The sequence below is a fragment of the Mirounga angustirostris genome, unplaced genomic scaffold, assembly GCF_029215605.1.
Source record: "Mirounga angustirostris isolate CCGP_5_RB_7025 unplaced genomic scaffold, mMirAng1.0.hap1 SCAF_2, whole genome shotgun sequence".
Taxonomy (NCBI): domain Eukaryota; kingdom Metazoa; phylum Chordata; class Mammalia; order Carnivora; family Phocidae; genus Mirounga; species Mirounga angustirostris.
In genome coordinates, this window is record NW_026991710.1 from 202,518,862 (window position 1) to 202,545,856 (window position 26,995).

At 55.6% G+C, this 26,995-nt stretch overlaps 1 protein-coding gene across 9 annotated transcripts in view; it reads right to left on the reverse strand.

Moving 5' to 3' along the window:
• Positions 1 to 26,995, reverse strand: part of FBXO25 (F-box protein 25) — a 61,169-nt gene that overhangs the window by 6,584 nt on the left and 27,590 nt on the right. For 2 of the 9 annotated variants that reach the window (XM_045879564.3, XM_045879562.3), the window contains exons 5-11: positions 25,457 to 25,549; positions 14,666 to 14,759; positions 13,688 to 13,872; positions 10,122 to 10,301; positions 8,088 to 8,223; positions 5,855 to 5,881; positions 4,626 to 5,324 (exon numbers count right to left, since the gene is read on the reverse strand). In XM_045879564.3, the coding sequence (XP_045735520.1) occupies positions 5,161 to 5,324; positions 5,855 to 5,881; positions 8,088 to 8,223; positions 10,122 to 10,301; positions 13,688 to 13,872; positions 14,666 to 14,759; positions 25,457 to 25,549 (879 nt within the window). In that variant the 3' untranslated portion in view covers positions 4,626 to 5,160. Of the gene's footprint in view, positions 1 to 3,934; positions 4,284 to 4,625; positions 5,325 to 5,854; positions 5,882 to 8,087; positions 8,232 to 8,264; positions 8,432 to 10,121; positions 10,302 to 13,687; positions 13,873 to 14,665; positions 14,760 to 25,456; positions 25,550 to 26,995 lie in introns of those variants that run through there. The other 7 variants (XR_006791594.3, XR_006791595.3, XM_045879565.3 and 4 more) reach the window with 7 other exon arrangements.

The following is a 26,995-nucleotide window of genomic DNA, read 5'->3' on the forward strand; positions in this document are numbered from 1 at the left end:
GGAAAACATGATCATTTCCATTGATGCAGAAAAAGGATGTGATTTAAAAAAACACTCAACTAACTCCGAATAGAAGGAATCTGCCCTGACTTACTAAGGAGCATATAAAAAGCCCACAGCTAACCTTCTACTTGGTGAAAAAAGACTGAAATTTTCCTCTAAGGTCAGGAACAAGACAAGGATGTCCACTCTCACCACTCCTATTACATACACATCCTACTAGAAGTCCTCACCACAGCAATTAGGCAAGAAAAAGAAAAGGCATCCTAACTGTAAGAAGTAAAACTATCTGTTTATAAATGATAGGATCTTATTTGTAGAAAACCCTATAGATTGTACCAAAAAAATCCCAAGAAAACCAAAACCACCACCAAAAAGTGGAATAGACAAGCTCAGGAAAGTTGCAGGATACAAAAATCAATATAAAAACAACAGTTGCGTTTCTATACGTGAACAATGGAAAACTACAAAGGGAAATTAAGAAAATCCCACTTATAACAGCAACAAAGAATAAAACAGGAGTAAACTCAGCCACAGAGGCTAAAGTATTGTGCACTGAAAACTATAACGTGGCTTAAAGCAATCAGAGCAGGCACAGATAAACGGAAAGACCTACTGTGCTTGTGGGCTGTATGACTTACTAAGATGACACCACTACCCAAGGTGATCTATAGATTAACTGGACTCATCAAAATCTAGCAGTTTTTGCAGGAATAGAAAAAATCCTAAAATTTACATGGCCTCTCAAGGGATCCCAAATAGCCAAAACAATCCTGAAAAAGAATAAAGTTGCAGGATTCGCGTATCCTGATTTCAGAACTCACTATGGAGCTACAGGAATGAAAACAGTTTGGTCCTAGAATAAGAACACACAGACAGACACACAGACCAATGGGACAGGACGGAGAGCTCAGAAACAAACTGCCACATACACAATCATGATTTTCAACAAAGGTGCCAACACCATTCAGTGGGGGAAAGGGCAGTGTTTTCAACAAACGGTGCTGGGAAAACTGGATGTCCACATGTGAAAGGATGAAGTTGGGCCTTACCTGACACCATACACAAGTGTTAGCTCAGTGGACCAAAGGCCTAAACATAAAAGCTAAATAAAACTATAAAGTTCTGGGCAAAAACAGCAAGTTTCATGACCTTGGATTTGTCAACCATCTCTTAGGAGATGAAAAGGTCAGCTAACACAGAAAAAAGGGAAATAAGCTCCATCAAATTAACACTTGCATGCCTCAAGGACACAACAGTGAAAAGGCACCTTCATAATGGGGGAAAATACCTTCCACTCACATACCTGTAAGGTGTTGGTATCTAGAATATACAGAGAACTCATGCAACTCAACAACAAAACACACAACTTGACTAAAAAATGGGCGCAGGACTTGAATAGACATCTCTCCAAATACGACACACAGATGGCCAACAGCCACACGAGAAGGTGCTCCGGACCACTGATCACCAAGGAGATGCAAATCCAAACCAGCAGGAGACACCACCTCACACCCGTTAGGATGGTCACTGTACAGCAACCACCCCGGAAAGCAGGTGTTGGCAAGAACGTGGAGAAACTGGGGCACCTGAGCACTGCTGGTGGGATGGAGAAGGGTGCAGCGTCTGTGGAACACGGTGTAGGAGTTCCTCAAAATATGATCAGCATGGAGTTAGCGTCTGATCCACCAATTCTGCTTCTGGGTATTTATCCAAAGGAAGTGAGTGGAGTCCTGGAGAGATACTTGCACACCCATGTCCACAGCAGCCCACAGGTGGAAGCCACCCAGTGTCTACAGACAAACAAAACAAAATGCGGTCCATCCATGCAACAGAACAGGACTCAGCCCTAAAGAGGAAATCCTGAGACAGGCCATGGCACGGATGGACCCTGAGGACATGATTTAAGTGCAACAAGCCGGTCACAAAAGGACAAGTACCGTAAGATTCCAGGTATATTCTGCATCCAGGGAAGTCAAATCCACTGAGACAATAGATGGCGGGAGCCGAGTGCAGGGGACTGGAAGTTAGTGTCTAACGGGGTAGATGGGTGCCCAGGGTGGGCAGGTGCTAATGGCCTTCCTGGTGCCCTGTGCAAGCCCTCAGGCATTCCACTGGGCAGTGTCTGATGCACGAGGTAGGGATAAGGGCGGAGGGTGAGGTCAAGCAGGCACCTGCACACAGTTCATGAAGGAAGTAACAGTACGTTTCATAAACACGAGACCTTCTGCCTTTTAAGACTGGTTTTCAGAGGGCAGCACCCCTTACTGCTGGTAATTATGGAAACAAGCTGCAGAGTCCCTGTCACGGCCGTTTATCTTAGGGTGGCGGTGGCCTTACCTCTGAAAGAGAAAGGATTTTCCAAGAAAGGATTCCAAGCTGCTCTTCGGTAACCACGACCCCTAGAGTTCTACCGAATGTTTAAAGCAGATTTAACAACAGTCCTTCACAAACTCTTCCCCTAAAACGGCAGAGGGACCACTTCTAAGGCAAGCTCATCCTAAGTCTGCCAAGACATGTTCATCCTGAGACCAAAACAAGACAAGAACAGCACAAGACAGTGCAGGCAGACATCTATGAAAAAGCCTCAGTGTAATACCAGCAAACCAACAACTCTGTACAAAAAGGACAATTTATTACCACAACCAAGTGGGATTTCAGCCCAAAATGCAAGGATGGTTCAACGTACCAAAAGCAACCAATGCGGGGCCCCAGCTGGCTCAGTCGGTGAAGCGTGTGACTCTTGACATCGGGGCTGTGAGTCTAAGCCCCACGCTGGGTGTGCAGATTACTTAGAAATAAAATCTTGAACAAAAGCCAACCGACGCCATCACCACACAAGCAGGATGAAGGATGAAACCACGTGATCTCAACAGATACAGAGAAAACAGGACAAAATCCAATACTCTTTTATGATTTAAAAAATCCTCAAAAGCGTAGGACTGGAAGGTTAAGCCCCAACCTCGTAAAGGCGTCCACAGAAAGCACACAGCCAACCTCACGCTCAGAGGAAAGACCAAGCCTTCCCTCCATGGACACACGACGGATGTCTGCGTCTGCTGCTGGCTCGGCACCACAGGCTCCAGCTCGTGAGGCATCCACACAACGACCACTAGACTGAGCTCAGCAGGCCACGGGGCACAAAACACAGCAGCATTTTACAGATTCTAAGGACCTCATTTACGGCACACGTTGTGTGCAGTCAGATCATAAATGTCCTAAAGCAGACCCGGCTCCCGGTACAGAGACCTGAACGGCCAACAGTGCCGCGTCGTGAGGTGTTCAGAGGCCACCTCAGTCCTGTGTGTCCACAGACCGGGTGAGAAACGTCTTTTCGTGCCTTGAAAGGGGTGCGGGGAGGCAGCGTCTGGATGGGCTTCCTGGCTGGTCGCGCCTACTGGGGCCCCCCAGGTGCTCGTCCCATCTCCGGCGTAAGCGGACGCCTCGGCCTGGCCCTGTCGGGGACTGGAGGCACGTGAGACATGCTGCGGGGTCTCCAGCTCACAGTGTCCTCGGTTCTCCGTGTCCCGACCGACCTCTGGCAGGCCCCCCGATGGACGTAAGTACCGTCCGGTGTGTGAACTCATGACAGTTCTGCGTCTCGCCCCTCCCTGTAGGTGACTGGTGGCTGTCTTGGTGCCTGCGGCCTCGACTCATTCCCGTCTCTTCCCTGACGCCACCGAGAAGGCTGCCACCGTCCCCGGCCTGCCCGGGCCTCCCTGCCCCTGCAGGAGGTGCTGGCAGAGCGGAACGGCCGGGCTCCCCTCTGTGCTACCAACACGTGTTTGGGGGAAAAGAGCGCAAACTTCAGTGTCCTTCTAAGAAGAAACAATACCAAAAAAGACCAACACTGAAAACAGGCAAAGGACACACGTCAAGTAACTTACCGAAAACAAAAACACACGGTCGATAACAACAAGAAATGTGGACCCACCTTGTCCTTCAGGCAGGAAAACGGCGCCGGGGGAAGGGTTCTGCAGCAGCCATCGCTCAGGATGACCCTAACAGCTCACAGGGGCGGCCTGGGCACCCTCAGACCCGTGGTGCCATCACTGGGCTCTGCTCCTTGTTTGCCTCAGGGGATTGACGGCCGCACACAAGCTGGGGGACAGCAGGAACCAGCAGTGCCCTGCCGGCCAGCAAGACCCACGTTTTCAAACATGCTTCTGAAAACACGGCTGGTTGTCAAACGGAAAGGGGAAACAGACGCCCCAGGCTCCATGCCGCGTCCAGAGGGCAGCACGTCCTTGGCCCTCAGCACCAGGTCAGCACAGACAGCGACACTGAAAAGCCAGAATCTTTATTTACAAACACGCAAAACCGCAAGCCATCTTAATATGCTTAGAAGAAGAAAACATTAGAGGAGGACGGAGCAGTGACTTTCGGGGGTTCACACCGCTCTCCCACAGCGCGGGGGTGGGAACCGCTCTTTGTAGCAGGAACAGTGGTCTCGGGGGGCAGGGTGACGGGGGACTTGTATATTTCATAACACCTTTATTTTCAAAATCATCTAAAATAGACATGCATTATTTTAAAAATAAAACAACCTTTTAAAGGATTAAATCAACGACATCAAAACCACAGACACCACTTTTTCAGGAAGATGCAAAATCAGTGAAGTCAGATGAGTCGATAAAGACGATTTATTACTTTGTCTAGGAAAGCACTTCCAGGACAGTGAAGGGGAGGCTGCGCTGGGCGGTCCCACCACCCACACCGTGGCTGTCCACAGACTGACCACGGACACAACGGTACCACACAGCACCCTCGGCGCACTTCGCATTCGACGAGGACTCACTTGGACACAACCGATGCTGTTACGATACATATTAAGAAAAATAAATATTCTGCGCCCATATTTACAAGGATCAACTGTTCTGTCCCCTGCCCCTAATTACTACAAAATCAGGAAGCTATGGTTTGACAATTAAGCACAGCATTAGCTGTTAGTGTCAGTCTGGCACAGACGTGGTGCTAAAAATCCAGAATCTTACTGAACCATATTTATAAACACGCAAAGGTACAAACCTTAATGGGCTTAGATGAAGAGGACTTTTAGAGAAAGCAGAAATGATTTTGCTTGGGTTCTCCGACCCCTTTCACAACAAACCAAGGCCCCTGCCATGTCCAGGCGGGGAGGGGGGAGTGTGTTGTCCGTGTTCAGGTCGCTCCCCGGCGACGGCACAGCGCGGTGAACCCCTCCCACCGGGAGGGCGGGCTGCGGGCGGGCGCCCTCAGAACTTGAACAGGTCGATGAAGTGCTGCGGAGACACAGGCATGAAGCAACTGTCGGGGTCGGTGGCGGTGCAGGGATGCCCCGAGTCCTGCGGGAGCAGAGGAGAGGCGTCACCACAGAGCACCCGGCCCCACCACAGCGCCGTGTGGAGCACGCGGACCCGCGCTCCGAAGACGGACAGCCACGGGGACCTGTCGGCAGAGACAGGTGGCCCAAGCCAGAGGGCCCAGGACCAGGGTTCCCGGCCTCCCTGGCCTGGCCCCACACCTCCATTCCTGCGCTGTCCCTCTGCTCCCCTCCTGGCGCCCCCTGGGAGCTCACACTCGCTGGAGACGGGGATCCTGTCCAACAGGAAGAATGGCTACGGGAACAGGTGCTCTGCCCCTAAGACCGACAAGCTTAAAAGGAGGAGGAGCCTAAAGAGCACAGGCCAAGTTGGCCACGAGGCACCTGCCGTGGGGCCCTGGTGCCTGAACGAAACCTCACGGACACGACTACAGTTTCCCCCTCAGGACAACATCCCCCCAAGGACATCCCAAGAACGGCTCAAAGGGGCGGTTCTGGCCGGCTGGGAGCATGCATGGACGCGACACGAGGCCTGGTCTAGCACAGAGGTACCTTGAACAACAAAGCAAGGCGGCAGTCCTTTGAGATCATGGAGAAAGAACCAGGAGGAGTGCAGGGAAGGGAGGGAGAGAAAGGAAAACCAACGTTAGAGAGCAGGCTGCATGGGCATTAGCTTGGACGGCAATGATCTGCAAACGCAGGTGAAACCGTCCAGTAACTCAGGGGGGCAGTGAAGACGTTTGTAAAGCCAGCGCGTCGAGCGTGAGGACCCGACCGTCCTGACACCAGGACCGGCACTGCCCTTGCCTCGGGAGCCTCGGCTGAACACTGGCCAGGCTGCAGCCCGAACCGCTCACGACTCCCCAGAGCACACGCAAAGCGAGGCTGGAGTCTCTAGTTTGTACCGAAAACCTCTAACACATTCTGGAAGGTCATTCGTTCTCCCTCACATCCCCGCATCTGCTTTGCCAAGTGCCCACCGTCCACCGTAGACACTTTCACTCCAGCCTGTGCTTTGTCTGTGCCCCATCCACGCAGCCCGCTGCCTTCCCACACGCTCCCCAGCCCCCCGTGTGCCGGCCGGCCCTGCGTCCTGTAGGCATAGCGTGCGAGCAGGCCGGGAGCCTGCTGCTCATCGCAGAGCCGCCTGTGATCTCTCCTGGGTCCGCCCGGGGCCCCGGGCCCGCTGCAGACACTGGTTCTGCATGTACTTTGGTGGCAGATGCTCCATGACAAAGGTCCTGGCCTTACCTGGCTCCCCAGCCTGCCCACACCGGGCTTGCACTGGTGTTTCGCACAGAGATTCGGTTGCTGCCTGTGTAACCACTGAGGGAGGGTGCCTTCCCAGAGGCCTCCTGAGGCCCTGAGACCAGACCCCACCCAGGGACCTACTCCTCCAACGGCACCACGAGGGCACCGTTGTGGGTTTGCGTCGGCCCCACTGAGCCCCAGAGGCAGGGACGCAGGGAGCGGTGAGCCCGGTCCCAGCGGGTGAGACCCCCGCACTCCTCTGCTGTGTCCACGAGCCCCTGTTGGGTGGTGTGCACACAGGCCTCCCCTCGCGCCCCGGGGCTGGTGATATGGGCCCGCCCATGCCCGCCTGCGGCCCCGCTCCCCCGACACACCTGCCACTCCCTCACCCATCCGACCCAGGCGAGAACACGCCTGCTCACGGACGCTCTGCGTACCGCCGTTCCACTGCGGGACTGGAGCCCTACTGAAACAGACGGCAGGCACCTAGAAAGAAAACCCCACGTGACGCTGCCGACCTTCCAGGCCCTAAGTAAACCTCCATTCAAGTAACGCGGGAAGCACCCTCCACACCGGGGCACTCACGGCTCGCCGCGGGCCATCTGAAAAGCACGAGTGACGCTACCGTCAATGTACTCGGAGAAGAGAAAAACCTCAAGGGCTTGTCTCCTTTCCAACAACGCAGAGTTTGCTATGTGAGCCGCCTGACAAGTTACAGATAAACGCACAGCAAAAAGCAGAGCAGGGACGGTGCTGACCAGGCAGGAGCCGACGGCCATCCCCCCAAGAGCGCGGGGGGCCACACCCACGCGGGCACACACACAGATCACGCTTGCCGTCGAGCAAGCAGGGACATTGCAGGACAACTATTCGCGGTCAAGGAGGCCGTGGGAACACATCCCAGGATGAAGGAGAACGGACTGTGACATGAACTACCCTCCGACCGCGGATAGACCGAGCCCCTGTCTGCGTGGCGGGAAGTCACGGGGTGAAGGGCTGCCCGCACCCCAGGGTACTCGGATTCCAAGTGTGAGTCGGGAGACGCCGGTGCAGCTTTGTCAAATACGAAAACCACGTGTCGCTCTGAGAGGCCAGGACCTCCCTGCTGCAGGGGCTTGGTGTGGGGGGAGCTGCAAGGAGGCGCCCACACGGGGTCCCGGGGGCAGAGGGCAGGAAGCCAAGCGTGGGGCAGCCGCTCAGGGGTGTTCTTACTTTACAAAGGACGGGGACGCTCTGGCCCCTTCCTGTCAGGCTGGCAGGAACGCAGCACCGCCCAGGACCAAGTGCCAGGGGCCCCGGTGCCCTGGAGACCCACGTCCCCGAAGCAGAAACAGACGCCTCACTGCCCGACGTTTCCGACTCAAACCGCAAGCTGTGTGGTTTGCTCCCGTGAGTCTACTCCCCCGCCCCGACACCCGGCGAGATCAGTCTCACGTTCTGGCCGCCGAGCACACGGGTTCTGGCGTCCCCACACCCTCACGCCCAGAACAGAGGCAGGCTGTGCGTGAGCCCACCGAAGGCCCGAGGCGGTTACCTTCCAGAAGAGGATGCTGCAGTGTCGGCAGAAGTGCAGGGTGTCCCCATACTGCTCCCGGGGCGGGTAGTGCTTCTGGAGCGCGAAGTACATCAGCTTCCACTCCACGTGGCCCTTCTCCGACAGGATCAGATGTCTGCAGAACTGGCACACAGACGCCGCTGAGCACCTGCCCGTGGCTTCACAGCACACCGGGGCCCCGTGGTGTTTCAGGGCCACGGAGTGCACAAGCTCCAACTCCCGGGGACTGAGTCGGCGAGGGATGACCACGTGCCCCACGGCGTGTGTACAGCGGGACAGCACGTGGCAAGCGTGAGCACCCCGGTCTGAAGGACGCCCACGACCTGCACCGAGTAAGATCACGTCACCCACGTGAGGTGTCTAAGGACCTGCACCTGAAGCACATGAGGAGCACTTGCATCTCTGTACGAAAGACCACCTGATCGAAAACGGGGCCAAGGACCCGGTGCGGAGGTGGCCGGGGCGCCACACTCCCGTCACCAAGGACGCGGACCAAGTGCCACCGCACGCCCGCTAGCTCGGCCACGATGGAAAAAAAAAAACAGTAACGGGGGCGCCCGGGTGGCTCAGTCGTTAAGCGTCTGCCTTTGGCTCAGGTCATGGTCCCAGGGTCCTGGGATCGAGCCCCGCGTCGGGCTCCCTGCTCAGCGGGGAGTCTGCTTCTCCCTCTGCCTCTCCCACCCCCCTGCTTGTGTGCTCGTGTGCACACGCTCTCTGATGAATAAATAGAATCTTTAAAAAAAACCACCACCCGGTAACCAGGAGCACTGGTGAGGGTGTGGGGATGCCAGAACCCGCGTGCTCGGCGGCCAGCCATGTACGATGGTGCCGCCGCTGGGGACAACGGCGCGGCAGCTCCTCCAAATTTGACAGCTGCACGGACCCAGGATTTCCACCCCTAGGTGCACACCCACGTCCACACAAAAACGTGGACGGCAGTGTTCACAGCTGGAGAACTCGTCAAAGCCACAAGGTGGAAACGACCCTGATGTCCACCAGCCGTGGAGCGGAAGCGGGGTCCGTCCGCAGACGGCGTGCTGACCAGCCCCGGAGCGCGGTGGGGCGCTGCAGGCTGCGGCTGGGGTGACGAGCAGGCGGCCCGCAGCGTGGTCCCACTGGGAGGGGAGGTTTTCCAGAGCAGGGAATGGTGCAGGGACAGGGGCCGGTGAGGGGCCGCGTCGGGCTGGTGCTCGCTCCCGAGGAGACGCTGCAGCATGTGAAGCAGCAGGGCGGACAGGATTCAGCCTTGGGAAACAGGGGCTGCCTCCTCCGCGAAGTCGCTTCTCTGTCTGCTGCCCTCTGGACCCCTCATACCAGCCTCGCTGTCCCCAGGGCGTGCGCTTCTGAGACCCACCGCACCGGACCAGCCCCAGCGCGCTGGCCTCTCCTTCATCCACGCCTGCGCTCCCAGCCACTACCCTCCTCCCCGCCACTGACGCGGCTTATCCCCCCTGCAGCGGGCCCCTCCAACAAACCCCCTGCTCCCAGCGCTTCCGCCGCCCTTCTAAGTCCGCCGGGAAAGCCCCAGGACGTGGCGTGGCCGCTGCAGCCTCGTGCACAAGACTCTGAAGGCCGGAGGCGCCCGCTGTTTTCCCAAGGACACCGCACCCCCAGGCCCATCCTCTCAGACTGACAGCCTCCCCTGGGCCACGCATGCCCGATCCCGTCCTCCTGCTCTTCTGTCCGGGCCGTGGGCAACCCCGCCTCGGACGTGCTGCATCTGGGCATCTGGCCCCCCCACACCCCGCCCCATGCCACCCTGTGCGTAGCAGGTGCCCCACACGTGTGTGCGGCTCTCACGGAGGCCCACGTGATGAGTGAGCACACCGACACCCAGCAGCTCACACGCGAGGGCGCTTCGAGCCAGTTCCCACCCTGGGTCTGCAGGCGCGGGGTGCGGGGAGGGGAGGCCGGGAGAGCCGGGTGCAGACGCTGGGGCAGGCGAGGGACGCACGCCAGCCTCCCTCCAGGTGACGCGTCCCGTGCGCCAGGGCCCGAGGCCGCCACACTCACCTGCTTCTCGGCAAAGTGGTACTGACAGAGTTTCTTCCACAGATGCCTGTCCTCGCTGAGCATGGACAGTGTCGGGGTCACCTGGCCTAGCGTGACGATGTCCCAGCCATCGGAGAGTCTGTACAGGATGTTGTTGAGCATGTGCAAAGGGAGGTCACTGAGCGTGAGGCCGTCGTTCACCTGCGGGAACGGAAACGGACAGGGTTTCACTGCGTGTGATGCCCAGGCGTGCCAGGCTCCAAGGAGACCTAGCGGCCCACTGAGAGCGGGTGCTTCCAAATGCAACACAGCCAAAGAGACACGACCAAGGCGTCGCCGTCCCTCACACTCGGCCACGTGAGCCCTGAGCCCCCATGTCAAGAGACGGCTGGCCGCACGGGGACCCCGGAGGAGAGGCGGGAGCAGAACAGAGGCCGGTCTGTGCCCTCGGCTCCTCCAGGCTCTGTCCATGTGCAGGATTCACTCGTCAGACACGACACAGAGACCACGTGGAGAGACGGCAGGGTCCGAGGACAGAGGAAACAAAGCCACCGACCTGCCACCAAGGCCCTGTCCAGCTGTCAGCATCTGGTATCAAAGGTAGAAGCCACACCCTCCCTCCCACAAGCCTGCGCGTGTGTCCCCAAGAAAGGGCGCGACATGGTGGGCAGAACCCGTGCGTCGTCCTATCGGGAGGGAGGGGAGGACGCAGATGGACAGAAAAGGGGAGCGCGAGGGGACAGAACGGGGGGCCGGCAGAGGGGTGGCAGAGGGGCGGGGGGCAGACGACAGTGTCGCAGCCCCGGGCTGGGCACGCACCCACGCCACCTCGCACAGAACGAGCCTGCACACCTGGCCGCAGCCTCGTGCTTCTGACGGGGCTCATGTCCTTGTCCCCAGTGGTCAGCCCTGATGACGGCTGGCTTCTTTCCGGCTTCTGCTCTCTTCGGTGACCCCAGCGCCCCCGCACAGAGCGCACATCCAGAGACATGGCCAGAGCGGGGCTGCAGGGAGGCGCTCAGAGGCCGGCTGTGCCGCTTTCTGAGTCCTTGCTGCTGTGGCGTGGCCATCCTGTTCGAGAAATGCGCTCCCTGTGCTGCGTGTGCGGGGACCCGGGAGGAGGCGTCCTCTGCCGCCCGGTGGGGTGACGGCTCACGGCTCGTCTCGGAGGACGCCTTGGCGGCAACCCCTGGCCGTGGGGTCCTCGCACCGGCTGCCCGTCTGGGGCACAGCCGGGTGCCCACGATGTCACCATGCAGCGTGGTCACGCGTGTGTCTTTGGGTCCCGCCATCCCACGGCCACGTGCGCCTGCTCCCCGACGGGCTGCACGGCGTGAGCGGGTGACAAGGGGCTCACACGGAGCAGGTGTGACCACAGGGTCTCGTGGGCTGGCCCACGGCAGAGCACACACAGATCACACACGCCAGGTCTTCACGCTGTTACAGGAACGACGGAGACGCGTTCTGAACGGCTGCTTGGTGCCTCCTCCTTTGAAGAGGAGCTTGCGCGTCAGGAGGAGCTCATGGACGCCCCGCTGCGAACATCCCGAGCTTGTCAGAGTGTGAGGTGCTAGGAGAAACCCTGGATGCACGAGGCGCGAGAACCCAGCACCGTGACATGGTCTCCAGGCCCGAAGTGACCGCCGACAAGACACGTGGCCGCCACACCAGCAGCTTCCGTCGAGACGGCTGTGACCAGTCCTACGTGAAGGGGCACGAGCGGCCCGCTGGACAGTCCATTGGGGGCGCGGGGCCTTCAGCTCAGCCCCCAATGCCTGGCTCAGCCATTTCCCGCATGAACCCCTTAACCGCATCGCTGTGCGCGCAGGAACACGGCTCTGGGAGGCCTCACTAGCGCAACAGCCACAGTGCTCCCCGCTCCCGTGGAAGCCGATCTGTCCTCACTCGGGTCCCTCACGCTGCTGTAGCTCCCGGGGGACCGAGGACAGAGAACCTGGCGCGTGAGGGGCTGTCGAGGGCTGTCCCGCCTCCCGCCCGTCACTGCCTCAGGGAGCTCTTGCCACCTTCCAGCACACAGCGGCAGCAAGGGGTCTGTCCCCACGGGCTGGACCCCGGGCTCAGGCCCCAGGACTCTCGCACCAAGGCCCCTCCCGTGCACGAGCTCGCCTGACCCCAGGACACGCACCGTCCCGGCTGTGTCCTGCCCGGGCTGCTCGGCTCCCAGCACACAGTGACCCCCCGAATCCAGGCTCCCTCCCATCTGGCCACACACTTCTCTTCCCGAAAAGGCCTTCGGCCCCTGGTTTTGCAGCGGCCGCCGGAGCTCACGGGGCCACATCTGTGCATGTGAGAAGTCAGCGTGACCGCAGGAGACACCATCACCCCCGGCCGGGGCCGCAGGGCACAAGGCCACAGGAGAGCCAGCTCCGAGCGTGCGGCCGGGCCCCGTCAGGACGGCGTGCCCACCACTGCCCTCCGTCTGTGCTGCCCCCAAGCTGGTGTCAACAACAGAAAGACCCTAAAGGAGGCCAGTGGCTTTTTGGTCGTGCCAGCCGGCCGAGGCGAGGAGGAGAGACCCCGCCTCTGGTCTTTCCCCTCCCGCCCCCGTCTGTGCTGAACACACACTTCTCTCTAAATGGCGCACTTCCCAGCCTCAAGCTCCCTTGCTGACCACAGAGCCCCGCTGGCCGCCTGCCCCCAGCTCACTCACTGCGGTGGCACCACCATGCGGGCCGGCCACGTGAGGGACCAGTGGGACCTGGGGCGTGGCCGTTCGTGTGAGGCTTCCACACTGTGCGCGTGTTCACCTCACAGACGGACCTCCCGACCACAGCCCTCAGCCGTGGAGGACACGTGTGACGGCTCGTCTGGACCCGCCTCACCGGCGCTGAACGCAGGACTCCCCCTTGTAACTTCAAGCCGTACTTAGGGAACCTCGACTCCTCTGTAAACCTCGTGTTTACACGGCAAAGGGCTCAAAGCTGAGGCTTCCCATGGTCACTCCCGACAAGAGCCGCTCTCACATGGGGCCCCGGACGCAGGGGTGAGCACGCAGCGTCACCACGCCGGGAGGGCAGTTTGGAGAAAACGGGTCGCCTCTCGGGCCCTGAGAGACACGTTCCATTTATTCTTTCTCTTACAGAGCCCCAGGGAGGCACAAAATACCCCAAGACGCGGACCTGAGCCGACAGTGTTAACACCCCTGCGGGTGAAACTAGTTCCTGGGATAAACAAACCCGAGCAGAACCAGCGGCGTGACCTGCACCATCTTCTCCCCTGGTCGCCCCCGTTCACTCTGCCCGAGAACCACGCACGACCCCAGAGGACAGCAGGGAAGGGGCAGCAGGGACGCCGCGTCGCGCGGAGTCACTGGCAGAACAAGGCAGCCGTGACTCGGGGGTGGGTGTCTTAGCCCCCAACGTCTCATTTTCCCCCGAAGGCTCGTCACCCGTCCCCTTCTCCACGACGACCATCCCCACTGTCTGCCCAAAAGCAATCTACGCCACCACAGGGCCTTCTGGCCCAAATGCACCTGAAAACAAACGTTCCAACAAGCGGTCAGGGTCTTTCACGCGCCCCTGCGGGGGCTGAGGACTCTCGCATGTGACCCAGAGCGCGTCCCGCACCTTAGTGACCTGCAGGTTCTGCAGCTGCTGCTGCCAGTGGAGGATGGTCTCCAGACGGCAGATCCAGATGTTGATGTTTCCCACCAGCACGGACTTCCCGACGCCCCGGATGAGGATGCACAGGGTGGAGCTCAGGTCCTGCAGGAGGTCCTTGATGAGGCGGGGGTTCTGGTGGTCGTCGAGGACTGGAACGCACAAGAACACAGACTGTGGGAAGGCGAGAGAGACCCAGCGCCACGCGTGGACACACCACGGAAGGGGAAGGGGGTCCCGACCCGCGCCCAACATGTGCGAACCCAGGGGGCGTGGTGTCGACGGGACGGACCCCGCATGACTCCGCTCAGAGCGGAGGGGTCAGAGTTTGATGGGACGGAGGTCAGTGTGGGACCACAGGACGTTCTGGTGGCAGGTGGAGAATGTGCTTCATGCAACCAAACTGTGTGCTTAAAAATGATTAAAATGGAAAACTCAGGGTATGTGTATTTCACCACAATAAAAATAATGAGCTAATTTCACTGCGACCCCAAACTGGCATCATTTCTGAGACACAAGTGTGATGAAATTTAAAAGAACATCAAATATTGCCTGATACTGTGATTCTAGTTGCATTGACAATTTTGGCTTTAAAACTGGCAGTGTCTGTTTTCCCTTACACTCATCCCAAGGAGCTTACACACGTGATCATCAATTCCCACACACGCATAAACTCATGGCGTGAGCGTTAAAGTTCCTTTTACTATCGGCGAGTGATCGACCAAGACAGACCTAAGATAAAGCCTCAGGCTCATGTGAGGCCACGCTGGTTACGGAGGCGCACGGCTGAGGCGACAGGTGAAACTTCCCTGAGACCCGGGGGTTCTTCATCCTCCTGTAGGAACAGCCCGTCCAATACGACGGCGTTACGTGGACGGAGGAATGAAGAGAAGCCCCATCTCCTCACACTGCGCTGGTTATCAGACACGTCGGTCACCAACTTACCCTTCCGGACAATTTTGTCCAAAATGTTGAAGTAATTCTTCTGCGCCACGCCGCTCAGCGACGTTAACTGGGATTTCGCAATTAGCTGCAGGAGCTGAAGGAGGAAAGGACGCACGTTACTTAGTTTGCAGGCAGAAGCCACAGGGCCCTGCCGCCATGCTGCCTTGTCCTCTTCAGAGACCCCACGCCTGTCACTGTCTATGGCGTTCGGTAGTCTCTGAGGGTGGGACATGGTTTCAATGGGCAGATCCCAGGAGACTTTTACCTCAGGCAGGTTCTCCCGAAGGCTGTCTTTAAACGTTTAAAGACGACGTTCCTGGGACCCACCTTTCCCTTTGCGCTCCGACCATAGGGCTGTCTCCGTGGCCTCTGCAGCTGAGGGGACCTTTGGTGTCCCCTTCACACTCACCCTGTGTCCTCCTTCCTCATCTGCCCACCCATGCCCCTGCATCCCCGTGTCTGCTCCTCTCAGGCCCCTCATCCACCCCACCAGCGCCTCCCGTGCCCATACAGACCATGTCCAACTCCCCACACCCCCCACGGGGATCTGCCTCCATGGCCACATGGAGGAGACAGGACAGGACGCCGAGGGGCCGGGTGGCGGCGTCACGGCTCCCTGATGCGCCTCTGCTCAAGCTGCGTCCTGCACTGGTTCTGCAGGGACCCCAGTACTGCTACCCTCCACACAGGGAACCCAGAGCCGGGCCCCCCTGGCCAAGTGGGAACACACCTGCTCACTTCTCCCCGGGCTGTTCCCGCCCGGTCGACACCGCTGTGAGTAATTACGCCTGCCTCCTGGTTCCGTGAACACGGATGCCCTACCTGCCCTCCCGCTCACCTTGCTGGTTTCCAGAGGGAGAAAAGGAACACACGCAGACTGCGGGTGGTACAAATAGGACGATCACGCAACCATCTTCGGGGGAGAAAGCATCTAGTAACGCTTCTGCAAGCGTCCCCTCCTGCAGTGGTCACAGACACACGCCGCAGGGCACCGCCCACAGCCCCGGGCACATCAAACCGGACCAGCCTGAGACAGGCCCAGTCCTTCCCCCGGCTCCAGATCTTATCACCCACAGGTCGCCCCCACCTGCCGGCTTCAGAGAGCCTTCAGTGACGTAAAATTTCATAATGTGATTTTTAAAAGTCTTCTCAATCTCACACATTTAACAAAAAAGGAATGTAACGGAAACTCTGTAATACAGAGCGTTCTAACCAACCGTCCTTAGCCTGAGGAGAACCGTGACCCCAACCCTGGACCCCCGCAGTCTGGGCTGGTGTCCTGGGTTGGCTTCGGGGCCTGAGACACCCCCCTCCCCCGCCGTCCCTCTGCTCAGAGGCCAACGAGCGTCCCGACACAGACTGTGTTTGAAACAAGCCTCCCGTTTGGGGATCAGCTTGAGCGCACGGTTTGTGAGTCGGGATTCCCACTTCTTGCTTTGTCCCTTTTCTCCCCTTTCCCCAGGACTCTTGTCTTATTCACAGACTTCTAGAAGCGGCAGAAGGACCGCTATTTCCTTCAAATTATATTGTGACGCAAATTACAATTTTACTCTTGTTACTGGACCCCTCGGTGGCCCTGTCATCATGCAGGGTGTCTTGTTGACAGTATCGGTGTGGGGACAGAGCCGGGCTGGGTCCCTGCAGACCCATGAGACGGACCTTTCAGGTTTCTGGAGGACGTGCTTCTGCCCTCTAAAGAACAAAAGCCCACATTCCCAGTGTTCCCACGCCGACACGTACCCATCTACCATGATCATCAATTTATGCTGCATCACTAAAAATGTCAGACCTAAACATCGAATTTAATTTTGCTGAGGTCAAAGTATCAAGTTAGTTGGAGAGCACTTTCTTCGACTGAAAACCGGTGTCTCTCACAATACCGAACGTGAAATACGAGTATCTCAAAATTACATACAGTTTTAATATACAATTTTAAACAAAAGACACAAATCATAAAACTATCTTCCAAAGGTGATAGAACGATAAACAGAAAAGCCGGGAAAGGGTCAACCTCTGAGGAAGAAAATCAGGCCACGAAGACACCCACGGACGGCACGTCGGCCGACACATTGTTAGGAATGTCCTACTTGTCCAGTCACATGCTAGACACACACACGCTCATGATACTATCATATTGTAGTAAATATATTCTTTACTAAAGTAAAACAATGAACAAGAAAAACAGGCATCTGCATGAGGCCCCACACTGTCATTTCTTGGTCCCTCCCCTTTAATGAATCTTGTTCTTAGGAGAATTGACATATTTTGCTAGTAGCTTTAATCCAACATGTTTATGGGGAGATGATTTACCAAACACCTGGTGTGGTAGCCTACAGCTGATTCCTGAATCGACAGTAAGGAAGATTTAAGAAGAATATATCTTTTTTGTGCTAAGGAACACAGAAGACATCTTTTTGTGAAGAATCTTAAGTTCTATAACAAAGAATGAACTTTCTCCATTTCTAAATATCCAGTTTTCTTGAAAAGAGGAGGAACTGTAGATTCAGTAAAACAACCAGTAAAAATTTAGAGTATCCTACAAGCCAGTTTGTACCTTCAGCAGAATTTGTGGTGAATATTTAACAGCATAGGAAGTAAGTGGCCTAAGTCACCAAACAATTCACATCCACAGCGGCTCGTTCGACCCGTTTGCCCACTTTGGGAAGAACACGCACCCCCTGATCTGCAGGCGCTGGTCGTGGTGCTTGGCGGGGAGTGGGGTTCCTACATGGCGATCACTCCCCTGCGACCAGCAAAAGTGTGGCTCAACAGGATCGGGAACCTTAGAATTCTTTTCAACAGTTCGAAAGGCCACCATTTCAAGATGTCACGGACACATTTAGGAAAGTCACTTGTTTTCCCTGAGAGGGAAAGTTCTTAAAACTAAGAACGGCAAGGTCTCCATCGTCGGGGCGGTAGTGTGTGTGTCCCCTGGCCCCTCCTATGCCCTAAGGCACGCCTCCCCACCCTGACATCTCGGGGCATAAATGGGCCTGTCCACGGCTGTGGCCCCTTTGTCTCAGTCACCCTGAAGAGATCATCCCAACACAGCCAACATGGAGCAGGGTACCATTTAACCAACGCACTCCCCACGGCAGCCTTCAGAGGTTCAGAAATGTGCCCGGGGGCCCCGGTAAATAAATGAGACTGAACCCAGACAGACAGCAAGGCTCCCTGCCCACCACCCGCCTCGGCCCCTCCCTGTGCACCGTGGCATCAACTGGGGATACCACACAGTCCTCGGCCAAGGTTAGGAGAGAGCTCAGAAATGTTCACATCAAGAGATATTCTAGGGGCACCTGGGTGGCTCAGTCGGTTAAGCAACTGCCTTCGGCTCAGGTCATGATCCTGGAGTCCCGGGATCGAGTCCCGCATCGGGCTCCCTGCTTGGCGGGGAGTCTGCTTCTCCCTCTGACCCTCTTCCCTCTCATGCTCTCTGTCTCTCATTCTCTCTCTCTCAAATAAATAAAATCTTTAAAAAAAAAAAAAAAAAAAAGAGATATTCTAGCCACAGAGGTCTTTCTCCTTGTCTTGTCTTCATGACCCCACTATTTAAAGGATCTGTGAGACACTCCGGAAACAGGGAGGAGGTCATCCTCCAAAGCAAGTAACACTGGAACACAGACGTCCAGGACAAGAGGGGGCCGAGGCCGCGAGGGTCTAGGGAAGCAGCTGCCTGAAGACAGAGGGGCCAGCTCCAGGTACCAGGAGCCCACTGCGGCCCCTGCGGTCCCTGCGGTGGGGGAGGCGGGCCTTCCTTCTGGAAGCTGACGAGACAGACACGAAAAGCTGATTGGTAACGGAGGGAAACAGAAACAGATGATCCCCTGAAAAAACCTTCCTCCAAGAGCAGGAAACATTCTCTTAACTTCAAAACTAACTCAGGACACAGGCCCACCGAGGAAGAGCCCGGGGGGCGCCCCCCGGCAGTGGCACGCTCTGTTCCCCGACCGTCCACACCCGTCAGCAAGGGTCCCAACGCCAGCCCCAGTGGCATCAGGGTCGTCCACCCCTCCCCCAAAGTGAAGGTTTTCACAGGTTCCGCTACTTGTCCTCCAGCGCTGGGTCAGTCTGGAGCCGTGGCTGTGAAGCTGCCGTCACCCTGGACCCGGACGCTGGCTGCACCTTCCACGTGACACCTCAGGAGAGCATCCAAGCTTTCCGCAGCTGGAACCGTCCTCTCTCAAAACACTGTGAACAGTCGTGCTTGGGCCCTCAGGGAAGAGGAGCATGCACAAAACATGGCTGTTCTTCCCGCGGGTCAAACACCCTGCAGTCCCGTCAGCCTCCGCTGGAGCTTCCCACGGCTGTTGGGGCCACGCGCCAGGCACTGGGTGCTGGGAACACGGGAGACCCGTTGTCTCAGCTCCAGAAGCTCGGAGCCAAGCCCTGCGGCTGCCCGGGATCCAAAGAACCCTCCTCAGCCCGCCTCACCCCGGCTTCTGGGGGCACCCGGGGGAGGCCCTTCCCCGCCTCACCTCGGGCTCCTGGGGGCTCCTGGGGAGGCCCCTTCCCACCTCACCCAAGCTTCTCATTTTAAGGCTCCATGTGGACACAGACTTTTAGGGTTTGGTATTCAACCCCACAGATCCACTACTTAGAATTATTTCCAAGGAAAGCATGATAATTCTGATGATTCGAATGCAGCAGTTACATGGAAGGTCAGAACAAAGTACCCACCAGTAAAGGACATAAACAAAACTCCACAACTCTGAACTTTTCATGTGAGCACCGTGGGCAAGACGTGGGCCTTTTGGGGCATCCTGGGGGTCCGGCCCTCCCGCCCATTCACACTGCATCTTTCCTTGGGGGGCGGGGGGGGCGGGGCAGAGCTGCGCAATCCTGACCTGCTGTATCCTCCTGGTCGAGTTACTCAACCACCCCTTACAGAAATCTGGTTTCCACCATTTAACTTTCTTTTGAGCCAGGAAGCTGCTGAAATATTCTTTCAGAATACCGTATGCACTTTTGGAAAATCCCACCTCTCCAGTGAAACGCTGCTACCTGGGGACTCTCGGTCCTGTGAGACACCGTCTCGTCTGAACTGGAATCTCCCATGACCCACCTCTCAATGACTAGCCTCATGGCTTCGTTTGTTAGCCGTGTAGAAACATGTATAAACATTAACATTTGCTCATCCCCTAGTGTGACTAAGGGATTAACAAACTGCTCTCACAGGAACCCAGGATGAGTCGGGGCCTAAAGAGACTACGGACAGGAGGTCTGCAAACAGTCCCATCCCCGGGCACGCCTGTTCCCCAAGCAGGTAACGAACCCTGGGGAATGCTGACTGTTTGTTAGCAATATTGCTAAGTATTTCTGTAATTAAATCATGGAGGGCACACTCAAGTTTCATAAAACTAAAAAGGACACAGTACGCAACCCCGTCCTCGACCTCATGAAAGTGCCCCACGGAATTTCGACAGGTGAGCGAGGGAACAGCTTCCTAAGCCAGGTGACACAGCCTCATTATGCTGGGAATTACGGGCTAACGCAAGCTGGAAGAATATGCTAAATATTGAATTTACCATCACAAGGGAAAACGGATGTTCCTGTGAGGGGTTTTAAGTAAAGTTTAAGTCAACCAAACTGTCCATACATACGACATGTTCCGAACCACCTCTGACACCCCCAGAGGTGAACAGCGGGCGTCTGGGAAAACGCAGGACAGGCAAGGACTGCACGTGTCTGGAAAGGACTCCAAGCCGTGTTCTCGGTATCACAGATCAATATATGGCACGGTCCTCCCTGGGACTTAAAATTCTGTACGTCCCCACAGAAGTATAAATAGGCATGCACACTTGTGTACAGAAGAGAACATTTCCTGAAGAATACCTGAGAAATGAACAGTGGCCACCCATGGGGTAGGTGGGGCCATGGGGGGGGCATGCCCACCTGTGCAGGAGGAGGGGGAGGAGGGGGAGGAGCGGGCGGCTCACAGCATCCCACGGCGGTGTGCAGCTCCCTCATGAGCACGTACTATCTTCTAACTACGAAGCGATTCCGATAAAAACTATCTGATTAGCGAGTCAGCACGTGGAAGCAGAAGAGAGTGAGGGACGGGCCAGCGACAGCAGTGAGGCCTCAGCCGTCCGCAGGAGAGAACCGTGGGCCTCAGGCACATGCCCCCTGCAGCCCAAGTGAAGGCGTAAACCCTTGGTGCTTCTGAGGGGATTCCCCCAAGAAGTTCCTACTTAGGAACGCAGCACAGCTAACATGTTTGCAGAGTTCGACGGCTGCCGCTTTCACAAACATCCTGGAAAAGGCACACAGCCCTTCAACCCATGGCCGCCCCTGCCGCCAGCGCACCGCCCTGCCGTCCACGGCGTCGTTCTGGCCCCCAGAGGCACCATCCGTCCCGGGGTGGGGGCACGGTCCGTTCTCCCAGTGCCACGGGAGGGCCTGGGACCCCACAGGAAACAGGAGGTGGAAGGTGGTTACGCCCACAGGAGAGACACCACCTGAGCTCCCAGCAAGGACGGACTAGCTCTGTGTTAGCTGGCCCTGGGTCTGTACGGCCGCCGACCTGGGCTGCCAGGGCTCTGGCAGCACGCCCTCACTCCACCGTGATGGAGGTGGCCTTCGCATGGGTACTGGGGCTCTGCAGTGAGCAAAGCAGGCTGAGTCCCTATGCTCCAGGCGACCACCCACACGGGAGGAGGCCATGCCCGGGCAACGCGGGCCTGCAATGGCCTGTGCCGTCCCCCTCGATGTGGCTTCACTCACAGACAGGACCAGTGTTTATGGCAGAGTGTGGCTGCATCTGGTGCAGAAGATTCTCTGAAATTGCCGGCTTGCTGTTTCCAAGTGTCTGGTTAATCTTCTTAAGTAAGCTCTTCAAAATTCCATCAAATCTGTCTTCATTTTACTGAAAGTAAGCTCATAAAACTGACCAAAAATGCATTTAACTTACTTATGCGTGACTTATAAATGGATAAATGAAATGTAAGCTGAATTATGGATCAGATATTAAGAGCTGCTCACAGGGGCACCTGGGTGGCTCAGTGGATGGGCATCTGTCTTCAGCTTGGGTTGTGATCCCAGCATCCTGGGATCAAGCCCTGTGTCAGGCTCCCTGTTCAGTGGGGAGTCTGCTTTTCCCTCTCCCGCTCCCACTCCTGTCAAATGAATGGGTAAAATCTTAAAATAAATAAATAAATAAAAGAACTGTTCACTCACCAAGGGTCAAATCTAAGCTGTAACTTGACTTGTCTTTTTTTTTCTTTATCGATAAGGAAATTTCTCAGGGCATGTTCTGAAATAATAATTGCAAACAGTTGATAAAAGAAAAACTACTGCTGAGTGAAATATTTCAGTTTGCATTGATTTTCAGGGAGTAAATTTAATAGCTCAACAAATTATGCTAAGGAGTAAACCGGCCAGGACAATTTTCACAAACTATTAAAACAGGAAGAAGCTGGTTTTGAATTAGAGATAGGTGTTAAGAGCAGTGTGACACCACGACGGCCAGTGAGCCTGAAGCTGATATTCGGCAGCACGTTTACGAAAAGCAACGTGGGCACCAGTTAAGAAGGACGAAGACACAGCCTGCCAGTGCAGGTGGCCTGAGCACGGGCCGACTTCCCAGTGTGCCGATGTGGGTGTCCATGTCAGCCCAGAGCAAGCACTGCTACCTGGACCCAGCGCCGGCTGCCTGACGTGAGCACATGCACCCGCCCAATTACACGAAGGAGGAGTGGGACTGGCCCCCATCGCCCTCCCCAGGTCCTCTCCACACAGTCACTCGCCACGGTTCCCACCAGCACCAGGTGCAGAAGGGACCCAACGGCTCAGCCCCGATTCTAAGTCAGCTACACGTGCTTGAAGAACATGGCACCTAAAATTGATTTTCTCTTCTCCTTTAAAAAGTGGAGTACAGCTTCGAAAAACACTTATTCCTCAAAATCAGATGAAAATTATGAAAAATTATTAAAGTAACCTAGATATAAAAACATTCAAATATTAACAGATAATCCCAAGACGGCTTATCATGTTACACACAGGATTGTGGAGGAAACAACTTAGTTTTGACTTGTGTTTTTTTTATTTATATTTAAAATTTTATTTATTTATTTGACAGAGAGAGAGAGAGCACAAGTAGGCAGAGGGAGAAGGAGAAGCAGGCTCCCCGCTGAGCACAGAGCCCAACGCGGGGCTCCATCCCAGGACCCTGGGATCATGTCCTGAGCTAAAGGCAGACACTTAACTGAGCCACTCAGGTGCCCCTGGATTTCTGTTTTTGGAAGACATAGAATTTTCACACCTAACACAGTGAGAACGAAATCCACACGTCCACTCCAAACTACTTATCTTTACTTCAGCAACTGAGACCATTTGTAATTGGATGCTAAACTGATACTAATTTTTATTAATTAGTAAAACTAATACTAAATTTTATTCAGAAAACGTGTAATAATTATTGATTAGTCTCAGTTTAAAATTGCTAATTTTAAGGGAACAAGAGAATCTCATACAGAATATTGAAAAGTACACATTCTTAATTTCTTTCATACAAATCCTCAGGGAAACCATCACTGAATACCTTTAGAAACATAAGGAAACTATCAAGGATTTTCAAACACAACGCCACCTCACACCTTGTTTGTATGTGTTCCAACATTAATGGGTGCAGACGGCTCAGTGTTAATTACGGGAAGAAGTCCGCGAGAATCCTCTTAGCTGCTGACGAGGAAGAGTTGCTATAAACATGTAAAACAGCACAAAAACCCCAAGCAGAGGCTCCTGCAGACAAGGCTGTCTGCTGTCAGCGAGGTCAAGGCGCACGTGCCCCTCTCTGGAGTGCACGCCCTGCGGGACAACAAGGAAAGCGCCCAAGCACACGGAGGAGGCCCCGCATCTCCGTGGAGAAGGTGGCAGCGAGCGGAGTGGGGTCCAGGGGGTCCCGAGCAAATCCAGAGATGAACGCACGGAACGCAACTGGGGGAGAGCCGGAGAGCCGGCGTGGGTGGAGACGTGCCGGAGGCCGGGCAGGGGGCTAAGATGCGCAGCGTGTCCACAGCGGCACATGCACGGATGCATCCCTGAGCGCTGGCTCCTGTCCTTGCTGTTAGCAGAAGGCGTATATAGCAAGTGGGCTTTGGAAGGCAGCCCTGCTGGCCTTTGAAGGGGGTGCCGAGGGGCGGGGGTCGGGGTGAGAGGTGAGCATTCCCGCCGAGCAGAGACGGAGCCGGGCAAGCCTCGCGCACACGGTCTCAGCACCTCCCCAGGTCACCAGGCTCCTCACTCACCATCTCCGCAGGACGACGCAGAGACACGTGGTACTTCCAGGAGGGCCCAAGACCATTTCAGTCGGCAACGCACACAGTACGTTTTAACTTTATACTTACGCATTTTTTATGTATCAGAAAACAACCAGCAGAGGAAACATACAGTGTCACAGCCCTTACTGCTGGGATGAGGCTAAAGCAGGTATTTTCATTTTCAAAAAGGTGAAAGTCCTCGTCAGCGGGTAAGAGTGTGGCATGCAGATGGAACGAACACATCGTGGGGAGGTTCGGGTGACAGAAAGGACAGACTCTGGCCCACAGACCTGCCTTGTCAGAGCACAGAGTGCTCGTGCCCTTGCGGAGTCCCAGCTCCGACCCAGCAATGAAGTCCCTCTACCTCGACGTGAAGGTGCTCAAGAGCGGCGAAGACACACCTCAGGACGGCCTGAACTCTAAGAGGGTGCGCGGAGAAATAGTTACTGAACAGAGACCTCCGTGCTGACGCACAGTTTCCTGGCCACTGGACTCTCGACACCCTGAACCAGCTGAGTCCAATCGCAGTGCCTCACCCAGAGAAGAGGTGAGTGACGGACATGCCCTGTTGGCCAGGGCACACATCAGGATACACCCCATCGGGGCGCCCGGGTGGCTCAGTCGGTTAAGCGACTGCCTTCAGCTCAGGTCATGATCCCAGGGTCCTGGGATCAAGCCCCACATCGGGCTCCCTGCTCAGCGGGAAGCCTGCTTCTCCCTCTCCCACTTGTGTTCCCTCTCTTGCTGCCTCTCTCTCTCTCGTCAATTAAATAAAGAAAATCTTAAAAAAAAAAAGATACACCCCAGCAGCCCAGAGAGCGGGACTCCCGGGAAGCATGGGCAGCAAACGGGCCCCCACACACTGGTCACACACGGCGCCCTGGCAAGCTCTGACCGGGGCCAAACCAAACAGGTACTATTACATTAGGTGTAAAGTGATTTAACCCTAGTATTTCTGTCCTGCCACTAACACTTTTAATTCCCTAGAAGCCGTTAAGGAAACTTTGCCTGTAATACACATTACATAGGATATATATTCTTTTTGAGCCAAGATAAAAATGTCCTCTACAAATAGATCATCAGTGCCATCAAGGTGCAATCCAGGCTTCTGTGGAGACCCACTCTGTGTCAATCCCCTTTCTCCTACCAGCTCGCTGCTTGTCTCTGGAGCAGAGCTCACGCTTGTGGGGGACACAGAGTGGAAAATGCAGGTGAAACCATCAGGTCAGAGTCCCGGGAAGAGCCTGTGCTCACCCCCCGGGTCTCCCACGGCAATGCACCCGCGCGTGCGGCTGGGAGAAACTGGCAACATGGGGCAGCCCCAGGAGAAAGCGCGTGGGACGAGGGGCACCAGCGTGGGAGAAACCCCCACTATTTCCGTCTCCTCCTGAGCTCACTCCTTGTGCTCTGCCTGCCATCACAAACACAACTTAGCACCAGCGCCAGAAGCGTCTTGAATATGTACACTCGTCGCCTTCAAAACCCAGCCCATCAAGTGTCCTCGAAATGGCTTTGGAAATAGAAGACTTACTTTGACCACGTAGGTGAACCTTCGAATATCCTGAATTGCACTTGAGAAGTCTAAGCGATTAAAAGCCTCTCCCAAAGTACAATAGCCGTGCCTCTGGAAAAACAGACACAAGACAGTTGAAATCCATAATCAGTCAATTAGTCAAAATAAAGTGACAGTTAATGTGAATTAGTCTATGCAAATTTTCTTAAATTTTTGCAAAGGGCGTTTGTTTTTATGATTTATTCCACGTTTAGATTAGCATGGAGTAAAACAGCAATGCTAAATAAATACAAGTCGCATATCATGCAGACACTATGCTCTGCCATTCTTCCAGCACTATGGACACGATGACAAAGACAAATGCTTACTAAATATCTTGTTGATTTCTCTTGTGCGGATAAGCTGGGAACCGAAATCACAATGGGATGTGTTCTGGGCTAAGCACCTACAGATGCACAAACCATCTGCCCGGCTACTGTGAAGATGGGTCTGCTACAGACACACGCAGGACACCCAATTCCTCTGCAGGGAGCCCCGTGCCCCGCGGGTCTGGCGGGTGCCCTACGCACCAAACCAAGGCCCGAGGCCCAGGGCTGGGGGGGCGACTACGTGTGGTTTCCAGGTGGGGAGCCGAGGGGATGCCTGGCAGTGACACCCAGGAGCTGGTCGTCTGACCCACAGGACCCAGAGCCCAGGGGACAGATGAACACATGGGGCGTGTTTTCAGTACTGGAAACCCTGCCATCTATTTCAGCTGTGTGTCCCTCATGATGGGCCCTACAGTCAACACTGGTTTGCACAGGATTGTACACTGGGTGTCAGGAGTCATTTCAAACTCAAGTTTCCGCATTTGAAATCCTGAGAGTATGCAGAGATTTTCAAGTCACAGTTGTGGGGCTAGACGAGCTGGTGATAGTCCTAGAAACATGTGGTGACAGATTACCCTCGCCTCTCGAATGGATGGCGGGACAGGGGCTAGCAAAACAGCTGGAGTGCACACCTAGGTCTCAGACCAAAGATGCCCCATGAAGGCTGATTTGGTTTTGTGCCCAGATTGCAAGGACAGTCCTTATATGTGCACAAACCAACAAAACACATTTTTAAAACAATACAGGTTATTAATGAGTATCTACTACATGCAAACTGTTCTCCTGGGAGCTGTGAGGAAGCAAAGGTTACTTATAGATTATAATCTGAAGTCAATCGCCGCTGACATTTCTATCTTCTCAATGAATGGAACTCTAAATACTGGTAGAGACGGAGACCCCTTTCCAGGCAGCCACCCATGTCACAGCGGCCTCTTCTTTTTTGGGGAATTAAATCTATTTACAGACCGCAAAACACTTGTTTGGGCCACACGAGCCTGCCTGCGTTTGGGGGGCCTGGAACCACACGTGGAACCTCAGAGGCTGTGGGGCAGCCACAGTGGGCCACGCAGATAAGCAGTGGCGATACCTGGTCCGTATCAGGTGCTCAGCCCAGAGACGCAGCCGAGCGCAGGGAGCCCAGACCCTCCCGAGCCTGGCTGTGTCCCTGCCACAGGGCCCACACAACACC